The sequence below is a fragment of the Brachyhypopomus gauderio genome, chromosome 9 (genome assembly GCF_052324685.1).
Source record: "Brachyhypopomus gauderio isolate BG-103 chromosome 9, BGAUD_0.2, whole genome shotgun sequence".
Classification (NCBI taxonomy): Eukaryota; Metazoa; Chordata; class Actinopteri; order Gymnotiformes; family Hypopomidae; genus Brachyhypopomus; species Brachyhypopomus gauderio.
The window spans coordinates 20,410,600-20,434,601 of NC_135219.1; the positions used below are offsets into that span (position 1 = coordinate 20,410,600).

At 44.8% G+C, this 24,002-nt stretch overlaps 1 protein-coding gene across 3 annotated transcripts; it reads right to left on the reverse strand.

Annotated features, from left to right (window-relative positions):
* Positions 1–1,714: 1,714 nt before the first annotated feature.
* pex7 (peroxisomal biogenesis factor 7) lies at positions 1,715–23,990 on the reverse strand. 3 transcript variants are annotated; one of them, XM_077017837.1, is made up of 10 exons: positions 23,710–23,990; positions 23,438–23,495; positions 22,307–22,457; positions 22,123–22,200; positions 21,508–21,616; positions 15,647–15,753; positions 15,220–15,333; positions 11,234–11,289; positions 5,448–5,547; positions 1,715–2,200 (listed from the first exon to the last, which is right to left on the reverse strand). In XM_077017837.1, exons 1-10 carry the CDS (start codon positions 23,813–23,815, stop codon positions 2,120–2,122), a joined length of 960 nt encoding a protein of 319 aa, XP_076873952.1. In that variant the 5' UTR covers positions 23,816–23,990; the 3' UTR covers positions 1,715–2,119. The 3 variants fall into 3 exon arrangements, with proteins under 3 accessions (XP_076873952.1, XP_076873953.1, XP_076873954.1); XM_077017838.1 differs by lacking the exon at positions 11,234–11,289; XM_077017839.1 differs by lacking the exon at positions 5,448–5,547.
* Between the last annotated feature and the right edge of the window lie 12 nt (positions 23,991–24,002).

The window sequence follows — 24,002 nt, forward strand, 5'->3', positions numbered from 1 at the left end:
ACACACACACACACACACACACTGCGTTCAAGTAGTGTGTATCCTTCCCCTACACCAGTGAGTACTCACACATTTACACAAACAGGATGCTTTGCCCAGAGGTCCTTCATCAGGTCTGAAAGTGCTGCAGGATAAATCTCAAACACACACACAGCTCACACAAACCTTAAACACACACACACACACACACACACACACACACACACACACACACACAGCTCACAAAATCGGACCTTGATGAACAAAAGATTCAAGTAGAAAATCTTTACTGGTATACAGTGTACTTCATTGAGAACAAGATATGTCAATGGAATACAAGATCATCAATTCGTTGAGGACTGGATTCAAAATACCACAGAGAATCAACAGAAAAAAATAAAAATGTATGAATTTCACCACAGTCATTCATAATATGACTCAGTGGTGTGCATGGTCCCCACGTGCCTGTATGCAGTCCTGACGTCTGGGCATGCTCCTGATGACAACCAGATGGTGTCCAGGGGGAACTCCTCCCAGTCTTGAATCAGGACATCAGTGAGCTCCAGGACAGTCCGTGTCAGATGCACTGATGCGTAACGTCCCACAGATTCTCAGTAGGATTCAGGTCAGGGGGATGTATTGTACGGGCCAGTAAATGGCATCAGTGCCTTCGCTGTCCAGAACCTGCCAACCCACACTGGCCAAATGAGGCCAGGCTTTTTCTGTCCGTGGAGGAACCCAAGGCCCACCGCACCAGCATAAGATCTGACAACGACTTTGAAGACTTCATCCTGGTACCTAACAGCAGCCAGAGTACCATCACATGCGACCATCACTGACCCACCACAAAACTACCCATGCTGCATGATGTTGCAGGCACAGTGTCTCCAGACCCCTTCACATCTGCCACACGCTTGTGTGCGGAGCTGCCTGCTCTCATCTGTGAAGAGGACGGGGTGCCAATGGCAGTCAGGCTTCTAACAGTTTGGGCAGAAACATGCACACCTGCTGGAGGTCATATCCTAGGTCTGTGGCAGTTCCTCTCCTGTTCCTCCTCGCACACAGGAGCAGACATTGGTCCTGCCGGGTTGATGTCCTTCCACAGCCCTGTCCAGCTCTCCTTGTATAATGTCCTGGTATCTCCTTCATGCTCCATGTTGGGAGACACAGTAAATCTTGTTGTGAGTTCACGTACGTCTGTGGCGTCCTGAACGAGCAGGACCACCTGTGCAACCTAAGTGGGCTGCCGAAAATCGTTTCATGCTACCAGCAATGACCAGGACACTAGCGAAATGCAAAACTACAGTACCTGCAGAACCGCTGCCTTCACATTCATTTGTACCAAAGCAGGGGAAGTGGATTCATAATAGCTTTTGTCCCCTAACTGACCTGTCTGACATTTCTGAAACATAACTGAGTTTTATACTATGACGGATAAGTATATGCAAATATGCACACACACACACACGCACGCACACACACACACACACACACACACACACACACACACACACACACACACACACACACACACACACACACACACACACACACACACACACACACACACACACACACACACAGAAGGGGAGAAAGAGAATCTTTAAATATTGTTTTTAAATCAAATTTCATGTGCCTTTTTGTGCCATTTTTGCCTGTGTGGGGGAGGCAGAATATCTTTATTACATTATCATTTTATTGGCTAAGAATCATGGAATCAGGAGCATTCAGAACGTGACGGTAAACAAAGCTTTATTCAGCGCTTCCGAGACATTAACAACATTTCAGCATAAGTTATGGAACCGGTAAATGAATTAACATTTTCGAGAATTAGTTTTAAACAAATTTTACACAAGCGTGTGTAGGCACTCAATTGCCACAACAAACCCACTCAGGTTTGAACACCAACTTTTTCAGTTTCCGTTTTGCCACTCCGTGGCAGAGAGCGATTTCGGGACCCGTTATCCGCAATGAGATTACATCGGCATCCAGATTGTGGGGGGTTCTGAAGACACGCTCATCGAACCCTCCTTTAAAAGCATCATTAGGGTAGAGCACAGAGGGGTCTTGGCAAACTCCGTGTCGGTGAGTGAAACGAATCGTCCCGGCCACCCCTACCGCAGTGCGGTGATTAAATCCTCTACGACGGGCCTGGCTGAGGTGCGACCAGGCATGGAGGAGTGTAGATCTTTACAGTCTCATCCCAAGAGCAATCCACCACCTGCAGTAAACAAACACACCACCAGACCGCATTAGACTATTAAATTCATTTAGAATAAATCACAAGGAACCAGGAACCAAGCGGCGGTCCAACAGCACTCAATTAGACGTTTACATTGCCGTGAAAACATGTTTGCCGCCCTAAACTTGTACGATGAGCTCTCGCAGGGACAGAAAGGAGATATTTGATTAAGCAGGATCTTTTCAAAAATAATTGTAAGGAAAATAAACATGAACTCAAAATAATGATGATAATACAGAAAACAAAACTGACACTAATAAAAGAAACTGTAAAAAAAAAAAAAAGAAATACAACAAAAAACATCCCATTAAGGTATTTCTGTTAAGTGACTAAATTATTCCCTAAAAGTGCACATCACACTGCAACATGACCGTAGAAGGGAGGCCAAACGCCGAAAAGGCCATGCAGTCCCCGACTGGTCTTCTCAGAGACAACTGGCCATGGGTGACACATGGCACAATTTGGGTTTAAACCCGAATCGTAGTTTAAACCTGGAAGCATCCCAGCAAGCTCGATGCCTTTGAATGTCCATGCGGAGGTTCGCGTGTTTGTTCGGACTCCCTATGCTGTAAATGTAAGCATATGCTGCAGAGACCATTTCATGGATCAAGGACCGTCACGGTAGACTACAAAAATCCAACCTCAGTTTTACTGTACTGCCCCTTTACTTTAAAAGGGCTCTGGGCTTTCATGCGCTGAATCAAGGAAAAAACCTTTGCTGGATGAAACGGACAATAATGTGTTTGGCTTAATATGCTGCATGTAGGATTACATCAGTGAACAAAGCCCCTAGTATGTTGAGCCTATTTGTTTTGAAGCATCAAAGAACGTGGAGTTTTCAAGGGGAAACTACAGTTCTGCACGGCTCACGTATTCTGATGACACCGATTTGGGTCGTGTTCCCATCGCTGACAGCAACAAACAAGCAACAAGTCATTTCAAGCAGGGAAATAACCGCCATTTTAATCTCTTGCCCATGAAAATATGTCGTTCTGTTCTGGATTTTGCTATTAAGAAGCAGCAGGATGAAAATGTTGATCGAGTTAAAAACCTGAACATCACTTTTTAAATCACCAAACGAATGACAACAAAAACAATTAGTCCTGTTCTTGTATAAATTTCCCTTTCAAATGACCAACCGAATGCGGTTTCCTTTTTACATATGCAAATGATGCAACAGTGCATATAAGACAATGTGGAAGAGAGGGGGGGGGGGGGTGGCTGTAGCCAGACTTGGGTAGTGAAGTCAGACCAAAGATATAGAGCCGAGAGCACTTTCACCGCTGTCGCTCGCTGGCCCCTCTGCCGGAGGAAGGAGGGGAGCTCATTATTCCTGAGTAAAGAAAGAGCGCTGACCAACACGGCTGCCTGGACACGAGCCCATGATTCACTCACTGGAGGGTAAAACGCCCTCCATTAATTACTTCACTACACAAGTGAGACGGAGCACCACGGAGATGCCAGTGGAGGAGGGGGGTGGTGGTGATGATGATGATGATGATGAGAGTAATGACGCACGAGAGAGGGTGTGGACGGGTGGCCAGCAGGTAACAGAAAGAGAGGGTGAGGGGTGGGTGTGAGTGGTGGGGGGTGGGGTGTGAGGGGTGGGGTCTGCTCCTCCTTAAGGAGCTGCTGGGATATGATTACACTGTGTGGAGGGTGCAGGATGCTTGCAGCGATGCAGCTGTTGAGTGTAAAGCGGTCCATGTCACACCCTAATAAAAGGTGCTTAAGAGCCCGGCGTAACAGTTCGGCGGTGGGCTGGAGGGGCGTCGGGTGGGTGTTGGGAAACTGGGAGGAATCTGTGCTGTTGCCACACTCGTTGGAGCGAGTGTTATATTGTGCGCGAGTACCTGTACAACGCTGTAGTACTGTGATATAAGCGGGAGCGAGAATATGGATGTAGGAGTGTGTTTGTGTCTGTGAAAAGAGACACTGCCCTGTGCCACTGTCAGAGGGAGGGAGGGAGTGTGTGTGTGGCACCGAGCTGAGGGAGTACAATACGTAGAGGCACTTACACTACACTATAAACTCAGTCTGTACTGAACAGCCCACGCCATGAAGAGCTGCCAACAGCTGTGCTTTCAAATGTGGCTCTAACAATAACACACACACACACACACACACACACACACACACACACACACACACACACACACACACACACACACACACACACACACACACACACACACACACACACACACACACACACACACACACACACACACACACACACACACACACACACACACTTCCAAGCCATCATGCAGCACTGTGATGCTACAGGCATAAGGTATACTTTTAGACCACAACACAAAGCTTATAGAGTGCAATGTTTAATACAGAGTGTAATACCAACATATTCCAGTCCCACAGCTGGAAATACAGGTAAATATGTCTGCAATTTGTAGCACATTGCCAGACTGAATTCTGAAGTGATACTAAGGAGTCTGTGCAGGGTTAGCAGCGTGCTCTCAGAGTGCTGCCCCAATCCAACAGGAGCTGATGTGTGTGTGTGTGAGCTGATGTGTGTGTGTGTGAGCTGATGAGTGTGAGCTTCCCCACTTCAGCCCGCCTCATTGAGCGCTCACACCCCCCCCCCAAGCTTCCTCTCAATCAGTGTGAGTGCTGGTGTCAGGCGGAGCCTTCTCCCCAGAGGCCGGCCCCCTGTTTCCTGGCCCCGCCCCCTGTATCCCAGACTGCTCTGTCTGCGGGACGCCTCGTCTCGACCTGGGTGCGTCTGCTGCCAGCCAAAGACACTTCAGACTCATCAAGCAACCGGTGTGTGTGTGTGTGTGTGTGTGTGTGTGTGTGTGTGTGTGTGCACATTTGTGTACATGTGGGTGACTAGCTTTTTCCAGGAATGCCAATCAGAACGTCACAGTGGGTAGAGTCTCTCGTCATTACTACTAGGCGGAGAGATTCAGAGGGCGTGATGGAAACAGTGACACAGGTCTGAAAATTAAGGATCGTTTCAACATCAACTGAAAAACAAAAAAGTTCTGACCAAGCATGTTCTAGAAGACCTCAAATCAAACTGAATTCAGTCATGGATGTACTCGACCAGCTAATGTTAACTGATAGAAACTATCCGGCACAATTTGAGAAAATGAATAAAATAATAATAAAAAGTATTTTGTTGACTAATATTAGACATTATTGCCGTAAGTCAGAAGTTGCCGCAGCTGTTGTGCTTCGCCCAAACAATCTCCAGGCATTTTACCTGGTTGGGAACGTGCAGGTTGAAATCCAGACCGTACACGAACTCCGAGTGGTGCTCCACGGTCTCGAGCAGCGCCGGACTCCTGGAGTAATCCCAGAACCTGCGGGCGCAGAGCAGTACGGGGCAATCAGGCTAATTGAGTGGCTGCCTCCCCCATCCTCGCCAGCGCTGCAGCCCAAAAGCCCTGACACAGGCCCGGCTCGCCGGGCCCAACCTCATCCATCCAGCAAACCCAATTAAATCACCTCCCCGAAAAACGCTGGCCGGCCACAGGAAGACATTAGGTGAGCATTAATGCTAGCGCTGGCCCATCCAGCAGGATCAAAGCGCATTAGTTAAGAGCGTCCCGTGACGGCCACGGACGTGAGGAGGGCTGCCTTTTAAGACGAGCCTGTGGAATGAATTATGGACGTAGCAGTATTGTGGATGCAGGTCCTGGCTTCAGAAGGAATGGTGGGGATGCATTAAGAGGCCGTGCTTACAGACGACTATTCATTAGGCAAAAAAAGAGGTCAGATTGCAATTATTCAATGCATAGATTTTGTGCCAAACAGTAAATCAATCATGCAATTACATAAGGACGAGGGGGGGGACAGAATGCCTTCTTGACCCAGTGGTATGGACAGGACAGTGCAACCAATATCCTTTCCTCATTAACCCTCCAGCAATGTGATGCAACACATAATTTTCGCTCTGTAACTAATCCTATATAAACAGTCGTTTCTATTAACCTCCTACATAGCAACTGGATGTACCGGCGGTTTATTGTGATCGGAATGGGACATTTTATCTCTGGCAAACATGGAGGGCTGGTGGGTTTGAAAGAGGCCAGAACAGACCTGTGTAAGCAAACAGTGCAGTGTGTGTGACAGCAGGTGCCTCTCGCGCCCTCATGCACGTCATCCGTTTAAAAGAAAAGGGGGCTGGCCAAACACACTCAATTCACTTCACAGGAGGAGAACAAAAGATTCTCACCCGTGCACACACTCCAGTGAAAATCACTTCCGTTAATCACCTTTCAGCCGGCACGGGACAACGGGCCACAAAACTGAGTAATCGCCCGACGTCCTGGCTAAGTGCAGCGACTGGTTTGTCTGAACGCCAGCGTCTCCTGTATTAAGCAGCGGAAATCCCACAGGAACCCGATTCACCTGCCACCCCGACATATTTAACATCCCAAGTGGTGAGAATCTGAGCATAGAAGCAGTTACGTTGTAGTGAAACTGGGTTATGCTGAGATTACCAAATTCAAACGCTCAAAAGCTCCTGAAGGCCAGTACACTTCAGCTTGGGTTTTTTTTGCCAAGATCTTGGGAAAGTTCTTGATATTTTTTTTGGTCTTTAGACATTTACTGATTACTGAATAACCATTTTTGTTTTAAAAATATAGTGCTAGTACTTGCATACGTTACTGTGCAAAAGTACACCTTCATTTCTGGACTACATAAACATCCTAATCTAATAAACAACTTTAAACAATTTTCTTGTGGCATCTTATACAATGCATTTACAAAACAGACAACAACATAGTTGTTAACCCAAAGCACCTGAAATCCAATTTATTTCTAAATTTCTAACTGTAATTCTAGACCTGCACATATGTGGTGTGTTTACACAGTGACTGATTACACAGTGCTCCACCACAATGCGTTTAACACGGAGGCAGCTCTGTTCACTGGATGTGACTGTCAGGTGTGATCATTCTGAAGACCTCGGACTCCGTGTTCCTCCGTCAGCTACTCATGATTACGACTCTGTGCTCATACCATCTCCTACCTGCCCAACATAGCAGCACAGCATCCCACACCACCCTACCCCACCCCATCACCTGCACCCCATACACTTCCACACCTCCACCCTCTCTACACCCCATACACTTCCACACATCCACCCCCTCTACACCCCATACACTCTCATCCTATACTCCCCACCTTTAGTCTCCTGTCTGAAATCTGACCATTACCTCAATTGATCATAACACAGGTAATATAACCACTGTAATATAGTACTTCAACCAGCTCTTCTCTGATGGGACCAAGCTAGTTATTTACTATGTAAGAGGTAATGAGTAGGTCATCTGATAGTGACTGGTAAGCAGTCAATTCATGAGAGGTGGAGACCTTAAGTGCTAAAACATAAGTATACTTCTATAGAAGACGTCATTTGATCAGAGGACAGTGCACAGGGTCTAGTCCTATGAAAGCAAATATGCAGTAGTGCAATGTATTTTATAATTACCTACATATACATTAATAATTATCTACACTTGGACTCAGTCTTCTAAAAAAAAAATCACTGGTTACTGCACAATATTTAAATAAGTCTAGCTAGACTCATGTATATTTTGAGATTATTGTGATTCAGGTCCTAAAGTAAACTGCCTCTGCAGTGACTGGTAAGTCATCTCAGCTAGATTATGAAACATGTACAGGGTCTTTATTTGCCCTCACTATTAAATGCCATAGTCCATCTGTTACATCCCTACATCGCCTGAACGAGAGTTTCTAATTAACTGAATGAGTTCTTTCTGATCTTGAATCTGTGCCACTTCATGTCTGTGGGGGTCTCATGTGTGTTCTGTCGGTATCTGCAATAACTAAGCATTTAGCAAAAGAAAAGGCCATTTGATATGGACCTGAATTTAGCAGAATAAAATATTAAAAAATTTAAAAATAATATGAAGTATGATGATATATGAAGTATAATGATGATATAAAGTATATTCTTACTAGGTTTTACTGCAATAAAGCATTTCCAATAAATAATTGTCAGCATGGATGGGGTGTCCATACACATTTACTTGGGTATTTGAATATATATGAACTTGAGTTTATGAAGAAACCCTAAAGACACAAACCTGACTAGCCAGGATCATAAACCCAAACTTCTACATGTCCCCCATGGCAATGACTACTGCGCTATGGCCAAATCATGCTACTTTAAAAGGACGGTCATTGCATTAATTGAGTCTAGAGCTACATTACTGGCCTCTTTCCAGGGACTTGAGGGCCAGAGTTCCGGGTAGAGATTAAGCCATTTTGGAATGAATTGCACCGTCACTACGGACTGTCCACTCGAGATGCTCCTGTGCTAGCAATTAACTACTCGCCATTAGGGAAGGAACCATTGCTTTAATTTTTATAGGAAAAAGAAACACCCCCCGATGAACTACGCAAACTTTCAGTTCTTCCCGACAGTGATTATAGAGGCACTCAGCCTAATCCTTATAAATATATAAAGACATTTCTGATGGTGATTTCCTCTGATGTCGCAGTCTGCAAAAACAACATCTAAATGTACGAGTGTCCCACCTGGAGCTCGGTTGGGAGGGGAGGGGCACAGGTGGGAAGACCTTTGTCTGTAAGCCCATGCCCACATGTCTGTGCCAGAAAAAAACCACTGGAACTTTGATTTCAAGTAACATCTTCCCACAGGGCAATGAGTCAGATGTGTCCAGGGGGAAGAGCAGTGGAGGGAGGGAGAGACTCCTGGCCGTACACCCCCCCCCACTAGGACCAACAACTGCTTATGGATGGAGCATAAGGCAGTGAACCCCAAACAAAACGCCTACACCTATTATCTCATAATCGTTACAATCTGGTATAATATTTATACCAGTTATTGCAGTCAATACACAATAATTGTGATTGCCCATTTTATATTTGCATAATATTATGAAATAAGTATAAAAGCACAACAAGACGTATCATACTTGAGCAACTACATGCATTTAAAAACTGAAACATTTATATTCAAAGGAAAGATTTCAGGTGGCGTCTCTGGATAACACTAGCGCGTTTAAGAACACTTTAAAACAAGAGGAAAGTGAGTCTAAATATCCGTCATCAACCCAGCGCCCACCTGAAGGCATTATTGCAGGGTGTCATTTCATTCGTGCACACGTCTCTACCAGCTGCACATGGTACAGAGGAGACGCTGGGAAAAACTATGGCAGCCAGTAACAGGGGGTGGAGCGAGTGAAACATCTGCTTTGCGTTTATACACGAAGAAACATTTACTGTTTGTATACTCATCCACTTTATTTTAAGGTTAAAGACTGAAGTGAAGCAAGTGGAGGGTACTTAGCCAATCACCACCAGACCTTCCAAAGTAGGACTGGGCAGTATTAAAATTCTCCACCCAGACTGAGATTATACCCTGTTGTGCAGTAATATGGCGGATTATAAAATGAACCACCTACAACTGTATACGATGCACAAAAAACAGAGGAAGAACACAGAAATACATTTTAGATTTAAATAAGAGAGGAATGTAGGAGCAAGGTGTTTACAATTGATGATGCAAAGATAGCGTCTAAAAAGACCCTAGTTCGCTAGTTATTAAGTTGGTTTTCTAGACTGCAAAATCTCAAGCATTCTCTGGAAATATGGTACTGATTTGGGCTTTTCTGACATTTAGTCATAACCATTTTCAGTCCAATTAAGCTTCCTGAGTATCCTCTCTCAACCTTGGAAGCCACCATCAACACTGTTTTGTTTAGGGAGATATGGAAGTGTGGATCGTAATGGGTCAAGAATGCATACAGGAGAGTCTGGCAAGCACAGCAATCTCCAACCCAAACTCAAACACCCCAAAGGCCTTTCTTGGGCCACTTTCAGTACTTCAGATCATTACTTCAGGCCTAAAATGTTTCTCCAAGATTTCATCAATAAACCGATTGCATTTGCAGCCAGAACAAAACACGATTTCTCTCAGGAAGCACTGGAAAATCTATTTCTCTCCCTGCACACAAGTCTGCCTTGGTATACACATTCAGATATATATGCAACAGTCTGACTGCAGAAAGTCAATGTCTTCCAGTTGCTAATGACAGAGTAGCCCAAAACCAAGAATTGTCCCACAATAGGCCATCTTCAACAAACTAGCACTGAACACAAACCAAGATCTTTATGACAATCTCAATCCCATAAAATGAGATCAATTGAGTGGCCAAAGCAGTAAACTTGTAAAAACCACAGGACCCAAAATGATTTGTAAGAAGAACTGATATCACTGCAACTGAGGAGAAGTGGAGCTTAGCAGCTGTGAATTCTGAGGTAATATCCATGACTACTTTATTTAGGATTATCTTCTTTACACAAAGATTAGCCTCACAGGAACTATAAACACATTTTCACATTTCATATTCTTAAACACAGTCTGGGCCCTCAACAAAGTAAGTAAACCAGTCAACCCTGAAATTAGATCTATGTGTTTTACAAACCTCACTGGACAGGGAAGATCTTGATCACCATCTCAATCTTCCCAGCACCTGGTCTCCTCATTAAACCACACACTTTTATATGGGTACTCAGCATTACTCAGCAATCCAAGTACATGGTCTGAGTAGGCAAATGTCAGGAAAGCTTATCTTCTACAGAGATCACGGTTCACTGCTTCTGGGTAGTTAAGAAGGAAGCTGAGAACAAGGCCTAAGGAGATGAAAGTTTTCATTGCACGTACGTGATGAACACCATCTTATTTCCATATGAAAATCCCATCTCCATATCTCCAGTGCTGTATGTTTTTTCTTCGGTTTCCTCTGAGAATCAGTGTGGGTTGATAAAGAGATTTTTTTTTTCTTTGTAATTGTCTTAAGGAACGGAAGGAACACCCACGACATTGAGGAAAAACTCAAGAAATCAAGACATGAACTACGGTGCATAAGAACAAAGAGCTATGAAGAAAAAGCGTCACCAGAAGTGTCAGCACGCGTGGCGTCTGAAGGGGATGTGCAGTTGGCTGTGTACTACTGGTCTTACCTGACTGTGTACTACTGGTCTTACCTGACTGTGAAGTCATACGAGCATGATGCCAGCAGTGTCTTGTAAAACGGGGAGAACTAGAGGAAAACATTAAAACATACAAAACAGAAATGAAAATTACTAGTGCAGCAGACAGGAGGATCTCCTGCAAACACACAGCAGGATCCTTCCTTAACGGATACTAGAAACTGCAGAGTGCTGTGATGGGCAGTGAATATTATTGTGGTATTAATATTACATTATTAGGGGTCCAAGCACTGAAGGTGCTGGAACCCTATTGTATTTGTTCTGATTATTATTATTATTATTCTTTTTCTCCGCTAAAACGCGTTGTGCAGCCTAAACCGTAGCACCTACAGACTTCTCCTTTGGCCAACTTGTAGTACTCCTCTCCGCTACTCAGGCGCAACACGCCGGCCCGATCCGACCATAGGTGGCGCTATAGAGCGCAAAAAATTGTCACGCCTACACCGTATGTCATAAACAAAAAATTCCAATTGCATCTGATCAGTCTTCTTCCATTCTACAAAAAATACATTTGAACCCATAAGCTCCGCCCCTTACATGTCGAGCTAATTTGCATAATATGCAAATTTGCACACATTTTTGAGCGCGTACTAGTCCCTGGATTTTTCACATACATGCACATATGTGGCATCAAAACGTTCAGAAGAGTCTGAACTTTAATTATTATGGAGCCAAAGTGCACATTTCTGCACATGGGCGTGGCCACATGCATCACAAGTCAAGCGTAGAAAATTCCTTCGCCAAAAATGCACATATTCTGCTATATCTCAGGCATTCTTTCACGTATTCATACCAAATTTCACATACATGTACCTATTGGGTGTCTAGACCTGCACATGCATTTTGGCAGACATGCACACCTAGGTGGCGCTATAACGGCCAAAAAACTCTCCTGCCCACACCGATTGGCCAAATAACTCCAAACTTGGTACGCATCATCTATATGCACCTATGACACAGGTCCTTGATCTGCACCATCATATGTCCAATATGGCCACCGCTATCGACCAATCAGTTTTCAGTACACCTTTCACAAGCTTTGCATATGCCAATTTTTTTTCTGCCTTAAAACGCGTTGTGCAGCCTAAACCGTAAGACCTACAGACTTCTCCTTTGGCCAACTTGTAGTACTCCTCTCCGCTACTCAGGCGCAACACGCCAGCCCGATCCGACCATAGGTGGCGCTATAGCGCACAAAAACGCATGAAAAAGTTTAAACTGGTGTTTCTCCTAAACCGTATGTCCTAGAGACAAAATGTAAACTTCACCTGATCAGGCATGTGCTCATCTAAAAAAAGTTCCATTGAAGCCATATGCTCCGCCCCTTACATGTCGAGCTAATTTGCATAATATGCAAATTTGCTCACATTTTTGAGCGCGTACTAGTCCCTGGATTTTTCACATATATGCACATATGTGGTATCCAGGCGCTCACAAGAGTCTGAACTTTAATTGTTATGGAGCCAAAGTGCACATTTCTGCACATGGGCTTGGCCACATGCATCACAAGTCAAGCGTAGAAAATTCCTTCGCCAAAAATCCACATATTCTGCTGTATCTCAGGCATACTTTCATGTATTCACTCCAAATTTCACACACATGTACCTATTGGGTGTCTAGACCGGCACATACATTTTGGCAGACATGCACACCTAGGTGGCGCTATAACAGCCAAAAAACTCTCCTGCCCACACCGATTGGCCAAATAACTCCAAACTTGGTATGCATCATCTATATGCACCTATGACACAGGTCCTTGACCTGCACCATCATATGTCCAATATGGCCGCCGCTATCGACCAATCAGCTTTCAGTTCACATTTCACAAGCTTATCATATGCCAATCAACATGAAACTCACATATTATGTTCATCTACACACCCTCTAAGACATACTCAAGTATGACGGGAATTGCACCACTAGGTGGCGCTATACTAGAATTTCCTGAATTACCCCTACATCTTTCTTACACATGCACACACATGCAATGGCCTACCTATAGGTTTCATATACACATTGCTTCACCCATACCTACCCAGTGATTACACACACATGCTTACGCATCTAGGCGTGCCAGATGGTGCCCATACCCTGCGCTTGGACCCCGTAATTGCCGCTTGCGGCTATATTTATTATTATATAATTGTGGTAAATGCTTTGAAATCACTGGTTAAAAAGCATTTGCTGTTTGAGTTCACTGTTGAGTTGTTCTTAATTAAGAACATTTGAGTGCTCAGCTGCTAATTAGAGGTTCCCCCAGGAACGGACAGTTGAATTCTGTACATTACCAGGCTAAAGTAACACGCTGAGAACTTCAAAACAAAGCCCACTGAAAGCACCAGGAGATTATTGATCAAGCCGTTTTCTCGCCAGGAGTTTTACTATGATCGCTTACAGACAGCTCAATTTAGTAATTACTTTACCAACACGATCCTTATAACATTTTATCCCCTTTCAAGAACAGTTTTTAATTTTCCAGTGGCTGGTGTGCACAGCTGCAGATCACTAGAACACATATAGTGGATGTGGCAATAGGAACATGTTTTGGTCTGTTGTTCTACAAACTGCTTCATCTTGTGGCTGGAACAGCCTGCTTCAAATCACGCCACCGCCGAGCAGGATTGGGCTCAGGGCTGTGGACTTGGCCACACTGACATATCGGATTTCTTTTGTCTGGGCCACTTTTTTTTTCTTGAATTATTCTTGCATTCTGGGTCATTTTGCTTTCTTGATCAGCAGAGCATGACCCAGGCTCAGCTTTGAGCTTTATGTTACAGATAGCCTCTCTGAATATAAAAATTCATAGATCCCAAATTCATCGATCCCTCAATGACTGCAAGCCATCCAGGTCGCAGGGCTGCAGAATAGCACCTCATCTTAAGGAGCCATTAAGAGTCATTCTCCTAGATGTTCACATGCTTTTCCACATCTTCACAGCTTTTTAAAAAATTTCATTTGTTTAATATAAATATGCAAATTACCTATCGTGTGTTAGCATGGGTGCCTTAATTTATTATTTTGATTCAAGTACAGTTCACATGGCAATTCAAAGTCCATTCATGCAGAAGTCCAGATAATTCAAAAGGTAACGACAACTAAATAACCAACTAAATTGATTTTACAGTTTGATTTCAAATGGCTAAGGGCTGCGTTTGGTATCACATACGTCCAGAGTCCCTTCTCTAGATGGAGGGTCATGGAAAATTAAACGAGTCACATCACTGTCAGGGAAGCTGGAGGGTTATTGTTCAGGACAGAATGGTGTGGGACAAGTTAATTTACTGAATATGGGTGAAGACTACAACTGACATATGCAATATTGATGAGCATCATGAATGAGCGTGGCTGTGACAGTCACACTGAACACGAACCCAGCAGTAATATAATTAGCCTGCAGTATACGATCTTATACCCGTTCCATGCAAAAGAGGGTCGAGTTTGTGACTCATCGTGATGACTGCAGCCGTAAGATCTCTCTCTGCTGTTGCTCCTCTACACCACGGAAGGTGAATGTTGGGACTGGGTGACTGCTGGATGTGCCCGGGGCGGTGTGTGGTGTGTGTGGTGCGTGCGGCTGTGTTTCTGTCCTCTGCTGAGTCACTGGCAGCACGTAGGCGGGGCACGGTTCTCTCCTGCTGACCGCCGGCCAAGCGGATGCACCGGCCCGCCAACCCAATTAGGTGGAGTTCTGATCCAGAGTCCTAAATCCAGAACGGTCGCAGCGCGGGGCGGGTAAAGGCGAGGTCACGACCCCGGGGTTGGGGGTGGGGGTCTTTGTGTCTGAAACAGGTGACACGCATGCGCACGAACGGCAACCTGCACGCCATCCACCGAGTGACTTCAATTATCGTCTCTTTGATGTTTTACGTTTAAAGCCGTTTGAGATTCTTTGAGATGCGCCCGAGACCAGAAGGAGATCAGGGAGATGTGCTTAAACTCCAGACGGGGAGGGAGAGGTGAGGTGGCGTGTGTGAACTTGCCTTCACCCTCCGGATGGCATAGGAGTGGTCGAGCGTCCGCGCCACGGGCTGCTGGGGGCTCCGCAGGTCCCACACGCACAAGCTGCAGTCGACGGACCCCGTCACCACGACACTCTGAGGGGAAGACACACGAGGCCTCAGAGGACCAGAGGCCTGCATGCTTGGGAACTTTCAGCTAACACAAGCACAGAGTCAACTGAAAATGGCAGCTGTGGGGAACTATCGCTGTCAAAAATTATTTTATGACATATCTTCACATATCTACAAACTCCTATTCACTTTGTCAACTCATGGTCAGGGAGTGCTATGATTTCACCTCTATGGGCATAGAACAAGTCACAGTTATGCTGCTTTTCAGTCATGGTTTAGTTTTCTAATTCATTTTCTCCAGTTGAGTGAAGCCTCAAACACAGAATCTCAGAGTTACCTGATCGTATTTACACCAATCACAGCTGAGGATCTCCGCCTTGTGGGCTGGAATGGCCAACTGACAGGATCCCGCCTTCACGTCCCACACTCGCAGCGTCCCGTCTCCTAGCAACACATACACGTTGTGAACGCGAGCGCTTTTGCGTAGGCAGTGTTCTTCCTGGAACGCTAGCGCTCTGCGCAGTCCGCACGAGCCATGAGGCTCGTTTCCAGGACCACTTCCCCGTGAATGGACCTGAAACGGCAGCACTGCCAACGGAATGAGTCAGCAATTAGCATTAGCCATAGCTACACAGAATTTCAACAAGGAGCCCGTTTTCCACCTTGTTCCCCACTTCTGTCCCTTTCCCTCGTCTCTCTCTTTCTCTCTCTCTCTCTCTCCACAGTAACCATCCTGCTGGCAGTTTACCTCACCAACAGAAGAAGCTCAACAGAAGGGGATCTGCTCCATACACTCTATAATTTAACACCACATTTGACCTCCAGCAGCCAGCAGCGAGTGACTTGGTCCAGCCGTTCATCGCCCAACGCACGCGTCCATGGCAACCTGCAGCATCAGCACCATTCATGTCCCAGTGAAACAGAGCCAGGAACTCACCACATAAGAGATGTATAATACTGGAGCGAACCCCTGGGTACAAACCAGGCTCCAATTCAGGACTACACTGTGCATCAATGCTTTCCTGAAGAATGTCCTTCTTCCGCACTGATGTCAGCTCCAGAAGACTCACATGGCCCCTCTCGGACTTTCATATTAGTGTATCCCCACTTACAAGAGCAGTTGGCACTAGTGTATAGTCGAGTATGACAGCCCTACACCCTCTACATGGGAGACAAATCTCTACTTCGTAAAGTTAGGCCCAGAGCTGTTAAAATATGCTTTGCTCTTTGACGATTCGATAGTTCATCACTTAACCCTCCTATTATGTGCATCCTTTTCAAACAGCCGTACTGTTTAGGGTCACTTTAACCCTGGTGCATGTTTAATTGTTCAAAAGATGTCTGAAACCAAAAAAATCCTAACAAACAGTGTGAATATTTAATTACTAACTACATTACTAATTATTCTATCAATATTTAGTGCAATGGTGTTCCTTACTTGTAACATGTAATGGTTCAATTAGGATCGTTTTTCATAAAAATGTGAAAATTTCCATGTTCAAACTATGATATCAAACACACACAACACTCTCATACACTTATACACACACACTCACACACATACACACACACATACACACACAAAAACACACATACACACAAACACACACACACACAAACACACACACACACAAACACACACACACACAAACACACACACACACACACACACACACACACACATACACACACACACACACACACACACAAACACACATACACACAAACACACTCTCATACACACACACACATACACAGACACACATACACACACAGACACACACACACACACACACACACACACAAACATACACACACAAACACATACACTCTCATACACACATACACACACACACACATACACACACATACACACACACACACACACACACACACACACACATATACATACACACAAACACATACACAAACACACACTCTCATACACACACACACAAACACAAACACACACACACAAACACACACACAAACACACACACAAACACACACACAAACACACACACAGACACTCAAACACACACTCAAACACACACTCAAACACACACAAACACACACTCAAACACACACTCAAACACACATACACACATACACACACACACACACACACACACACACACAAACACACACACACACACAAACACACACAAACACACACAAACACACATACACACAAACACACATACACACAAACACACATACACACAAACACACAAACACACACACAAACACACACAAACACACATACACACAAACACACATACACACAAACACACACACACTCTCATATACACACACACACACACACACACACACACATACATACACACAAACACACACACAAACACATACACAAACACACTCTCATACACACACACACACACACACAAACACAAACACACACTCAAACACACACTCAAACACACACACACACTCAAACACACACTCAAACACACAAACAAACACACACAAACACACACAAACACACACACAAACACACACACAAACACACACAAACACACACACAATTGTACACACACACATACACACACACACACATACACACACACACACATACACACACAAATAAAAAAAATAAAAATAAAAAATTTTAAAAAAGGGTCAAAAATTTAAAAAAGGGTCAAATTGACCCGAACAGTATCTATGTGATATAAACATGCAGGGGGTGGTTGCAAATAACTGACATAAATTATTTTCATATAATATGTTGATTACACTAATTAACCCAAGCAGAAGAAGTTTCATACAGAAAAAATTATTTTAAATAGTTTTCCTACATCTTCAAACTTTGAAACGGGTCAAATTGACCCACAACACGATAGGAGGGTTAAAACATATGACTTTGATTTACTTAATTAACTCTTAATTTGGAGGTAATTCGGAGCTTGATGACTATGTGGTGTTCCTGTCACTCAGCGCCGTAGCTGTGGAACACCTCTAGGAGACCAAAGCTTTGGCCTGTAGTCGAGACACATGGAACCCTTTGTGGATTCTCGTGCACAGTTTCACAGTATCCTAACATGCAACAATTTTTACAGTACGATCTACAACACAGCATACATCTTAAAACTAAAAATCTGAACTTGGAGTATGTCAGCTGATATTTGACCATTTATGGTTGGGAGTTCTCCTCTGGATCTGCAGACACAGCACCATCATTTGAAAAAGATCACTGAGAAACAGGCCTGGCGCTGACCAAATTAACCAAGAATGTGAACAATGAGCCACAGAGTCTCGTCAGACAGCACGTGTGGAGCTGGACCACGCAAGCCCCCGGGAAAGAGACGGGGGGGGGGGGGGGGGGACTTCCAGTGCGGCTGCGGTGCCGTCGACGTGATGCGTAACACGCACTTTTAATTTGCAGCTCACTGCTGGGCATCGTGGCAGTGGAACTTTAAATTGCGGTAAAATGGATCTCTCGTCGATATGGCCTCTTCCAGACCACGCTGAGCATTGTCCTGTAAAGCTTGGCAGCCTGAAGAGACGGGGTCTGTACTGCAGGCATGCGGGGGTGGGGGGCGCGGGACCAATAGCAGCACCAAGAAAAAGCTGACGAAGACCCTCACTCAAGACTATGGGACAAAGAGTGCACTCAGGAGGAAAATTAATCTCTTATCTCCCAAATGTCACTTCCTTCTCCTTTATTTTATTTTTTTAGGAACGTATGCAGTTTCATTTGACATTTGACCCGTTCGTTGCTTTGAAAATCTAGAAAAATATTTTTAAATGTCTCAACTAGCCAACCGATTCTGGCCATGTGAAAGTGATCCCAGTCACAATGGTACCGTGTTTATATGTTCTGTACAAGTTCTGTTAAGTAATAAAAATTAAACAAAAATTTAACTAAACTAACAGAATTAAACACAGGTGAATATGGGAAACATCAATTAAGGACAATATGTAAATTGTTAGTTGAAACTGCCATACAAACACTCTGGGTATTTCTAATAAAATATACACAAACCATATATGCAAAATCACATATGACGACCAGCATATAGTTTGTAGTGTTTTCAGTCATACAAGCTTTTCTCTTTTTTAGGTATCAGTCAGTTCATTTAACAAATTATGGACCAATTTGCAAGACATTTGTACGTCTATTTGTGAATACTGGGTTAAATATGTCATGGCAGTAACATAATTCCTGGTGGCAATAGGAGGTCATACAGTTAAACCGTTTAAGAAATTATGCAAAGAGAGGATGTGTGGATCAATATTGCAAACCAATATTTTCTCTCAGCATAAGCAGAAAGCACGTTTCCACTATTATGCAATTTGAAACCCATCAATAAACCAGTTCAGCTGCGTGGTTATGCTATCACTTTACTTATCAAATACCCAAAAGACACTCGCTCTCCAGAAATTAATACTGAGCCTCGCACACAGGGACTGCTGGGTAAGAAGACCCGGTGAAGGTCCCTTCTGTGTGAACGTGCAGAACTGTCTCGACGGCCGCTCCGACGCCTCCGTGCCGTTGGCCGCTCTGCTGACGCTGCGTTTCACAAACGATTTCTCCCGCCCCTCTCCCCCTGCAGTTATCAAATTTAGCGTGGATTCGGCGTCCCGTATCGATTTTCAGCCACTTCTCATTACGGGCTTGCTTATGCCTTGGGTGTCACCGTTTAATAGCAAAGTGCCTGGGCTCTCCATCACGATGACGCAGCGCTGCAGGGGCCGAGCCTCCCCGCGGAGGGCCAGTCTGGGCCGGACACGGCGAGCGTGAGTGAGGAGGCCCAAGTGGGTGAAGGCAGTACTGTGTTGATGCCACAGTCTAACCCCCGAGGCTCTGACTGGGCAGTTCCGGTCTTTCAGAAACACAAGCAAACCAATAATTTCTTAATTACTCGTCCCGTTCCCAGTGCGTTAGCCTACGCAGGGGCAAAATGGAAAACGACCAGATGGAGCGTAGACGCAAAGTGTTTGGTGACCTAATCAGGTTTTGTCTTCTAACCATTAACCTCTTGTCCCAAACGGGCAACCGTCAGAATAAATCAAAGCTGAATTACAGCCTCGCCACCAGCTCCACTTCAGTGACCAGCGCTGAGGGCTTCATTTCCAAACCACTGGTGTACGGCGTGGCCGTTTTGGGGCTCTGGTTTGTTTAGAGAGTGGCAGGGCTGCGAGCTGCAGGTTCACTGCAGCAGGTTCAGTGCGAGCTGGAGTTGATGGAACAGAGGAGCTCCGGGCACTGGGGGGTGAGCTGATAAGATCTGAACAGGAGCAGCTGGGAGCTGATGAACTCTGATGAACCCTGATGACAGAGCCTGGTGCAGAAGGGGCAGCACACGCAGCGAACAGGACGGACCCGTGACGGTTAGGAGGTACGAGTACGTGCAAGCACACACACACACACACACACACACACACACACACACACACTCACACACACACACACACACACACACACACACACACACACACACACACATTCATTTAATCAGTCACTCACTTATTTTGTCCCTCTCCTGCTTAAAGGGGACATTTTCTAACTCTAAGCACCACAAGCATAAGCTTGGATATATTATGAACTGGAAGACCTACTTCATTTCACCAACAACAAAGCCACTATTGTGAAACCACCATTGGAAACATTCTTTAAAACTGCCACGATATGACAACAATACCCTAAACTGTCAAAGCTCTTTTTTTTCTCTACCAGACTGAATTTGAAAATTAAACTCAAAAACATGGTGATAAGTCATCACTGTCCTCTTGTGGTAAATTACAGTACTACTACAGACCAAATATAGAGAGTTGAATACGCTGCTATTTACATGTTTGAATTGTTCTGTACACATCTGAAAAGTGTACTCACCCTCTTTAAGCTTTGTTTTAGTAGTATTTGGATTAGTATTTAGTATTATAATCTAAATATCTAAAAAAATTATAATAATTTTACATTTTAAAACATTTACCAACTCTGAACAATGCATGTCAGGATATGAATTAAGATTATATCTTCTAATAACCCTAGATTCATCAGAATGAGAGTGTGCATAGCCTCTGGGACCCTGGTGTACCCGGCACCTTTTCTAGGTGAGCTATTATACAAAACCTCTCAACTTTCTTCCACATAAAGTACACAACAAGCCTACAACCACGTACATGCTATGTCTAACACGTATGCAAGACACGTGGCTGTGTGGCGGGTGCAGATACCTGACGTCGAGGCGAAGCAGGCCGGGATGTGGGGGGACCAGATGGTGCTGTAGAGAACCCCCTCGTGGCCCAGAAGAGTGGCCACAGACTGACAGCGCTCAGGATCCCACTGTGGGAAAAGCAGCCTTAACTCCACATGTACTCGGGTTTGTCCATATAGCGCAGGAATGCATCTGCGTATTGGCCGAGGCCAGTAAAGCTCGTGCTTTAAGGAATGAGCAGCGGTTTGGAGTTAAACCGAGCTGGAGTTTCAGTCTGTTTTGAATTAAATCTGGCTGTTGTCCAGTGGAAGTGTATATGCATGTTCGTTCCACTCCTTACATCCAAAATATAGAGTTCACTTTATTGAAACAGGCTAAAAATGTAAAATGTCTCTCTAGTACAATACATTAAGCCAATTGGCCCACTACAAGAGAATCGCGGTAATTTGCTTATAAGGAATGAATATATGAACATATTTAAATGGGCCGATTCAGTGAGCAACCACTTTACAACAAAGAACATCGTAGTCCTCTCTACATTTCAGCCATAATTTACTCTAATCAACATCTGAGATCTTGGATTTCTCTCCGTCTTCTTCACAAATATGAACCTTTAGTACAAGTTCCTGCTTACCACCCTGGCCGTGTGGTCCCAGGACCCTGACACCACGAGGTTCTCCGCCCGCGTCTGGCTCCAATCCACTGCATACACCTGGAAGCAAAGGTAAGAACCGCTACAGCCGTGACGAACGCTAACGAAGAAAGGACGTGCGTTATAGACGTGGTTTTAGGTAGTAGGCGACCACTTCGCGGTTCACCTCTTGCGTGTGCCCTTTCAGGACTTGTAAAGGGCCGCGATGATTGGCTGTGTCCCAGATCTGCAGCGAGCCGTCCCCGCCTCCGGTCACCAGCACGTGTTCGTTACTCTCGCTCCACGTCACGTCAAACAGCCCGTCGTTCCAGTCGAAGCTGGAGAGAAAACATGCAGGATCCGCACAATGCACTGATCACAACATTAAAACTACTGGCAGGAGAAGGGAACGACACTGAATCCTGAATACTGAATACTGGCATCCCTGTCGAGTGGTGGGATAAATTAGGGAGCAAATGAACAGTCAGTTCTTGAAGCTGATGTGTTGGTAGCAGTAAAAATGGACATGTGAAAGGATTTGATCTCTAAAATAGAAAGTCTTGGTGGTGGTGGTGGGGGGGGGGGGGGGTCCTTAACTTCTACCACAAGGGGGCGACAGGTGGAAAAATGCTGCTCCTGGATGCCCAAGGCTCAGTGATACACATGAGAAACAAAGACTAACTCGTTTGTTCTGATCCCACAGAAGAGCTACTGTAGCACCAATTTCTGAAAAGGTAATGCCGGTGATGACAGGAAGATGTAACAACACGCAGTGCATCACAGCTGGCTGTGTATGGTACCCACACCTGACCCCTGCATTTAAGGGTATGTAAGCAACATCAGGACTGGACCATGAAACAACAGAAGGAGAAGGTGACTTGCTCCTCTCTGAGGTTTTGTGGAGTCCGTGCCCTGACATTTCAGTGCTGCTTTGGTGGCTTTAGAGGACGCAGACATAACACAAGAGAGATGGTATTAAAGTTGTAGCGGACGGTGTATATTGTTTTTGCACAGTTATAGCTACATAAGCAAAACAGACATACTGACATCACTAAAGGTTGAATGTAGGACAGGCTTTAACATTGGCCAATAAGGGGTCCACTGGTGTGTTTATGTTTTAATGTACAGTAAAGCACATAATCATATTAATTCCCATTCGTGGCAGCTGTTGGTAAGTTTCAGCTCAGGTCATCTCCAGCTAAATAAGGCTATATTGTAATACTGCATATTATAACTTCATTCTCAGATGTAACAACATGCATTCTCCATATATATCTGGACCGTTAGGTTGTAGCCTAACAAAGTATGCAAAATGTACCTGTTTAAGAGCAGCACATCATCTTCTCTCTGTTCCAGCACAAACAATGTTCCACATCCTAAAATGAACAAAAATCTAAAATCACAAAACAACATGAATGCACTTGTTCTCATGTGCAGGGTCTTCGTGCACTGCACGACCTTTCTCCGCTTTACACACACAGGCTGAATGCATCAGCTGTTTATGTTAGAATGCAATTCACAATAAATGCACGATATTTCTGTCCTCATACCCCTCGTGTTTGGGGTTTGTTACACGCTCCCTCATCTCACCTGCGATGCCGTAGTGCTGTGAGGAGGCGCAGGCGAGTCTGGTGGGGATAAACGGGGAGACCTCCACCGCGTACCCGTGTCGACCACAACACCTGAACGACTTCATGCCCCTCCACGCTCGGCCAGCCAATGCTAAAGATACAGCCTTACCTGTCAACTTCAGGTATTACATTAATTATGTAATACTGGAACACAGTTTATGAAGCACGCACGTTTCAGAAAGACATTTTGCAACATTGTGACTTCTGGTGAAGAAGTTCGCGTCTAGAGTACTTCCTTGTTTTGACAAACGG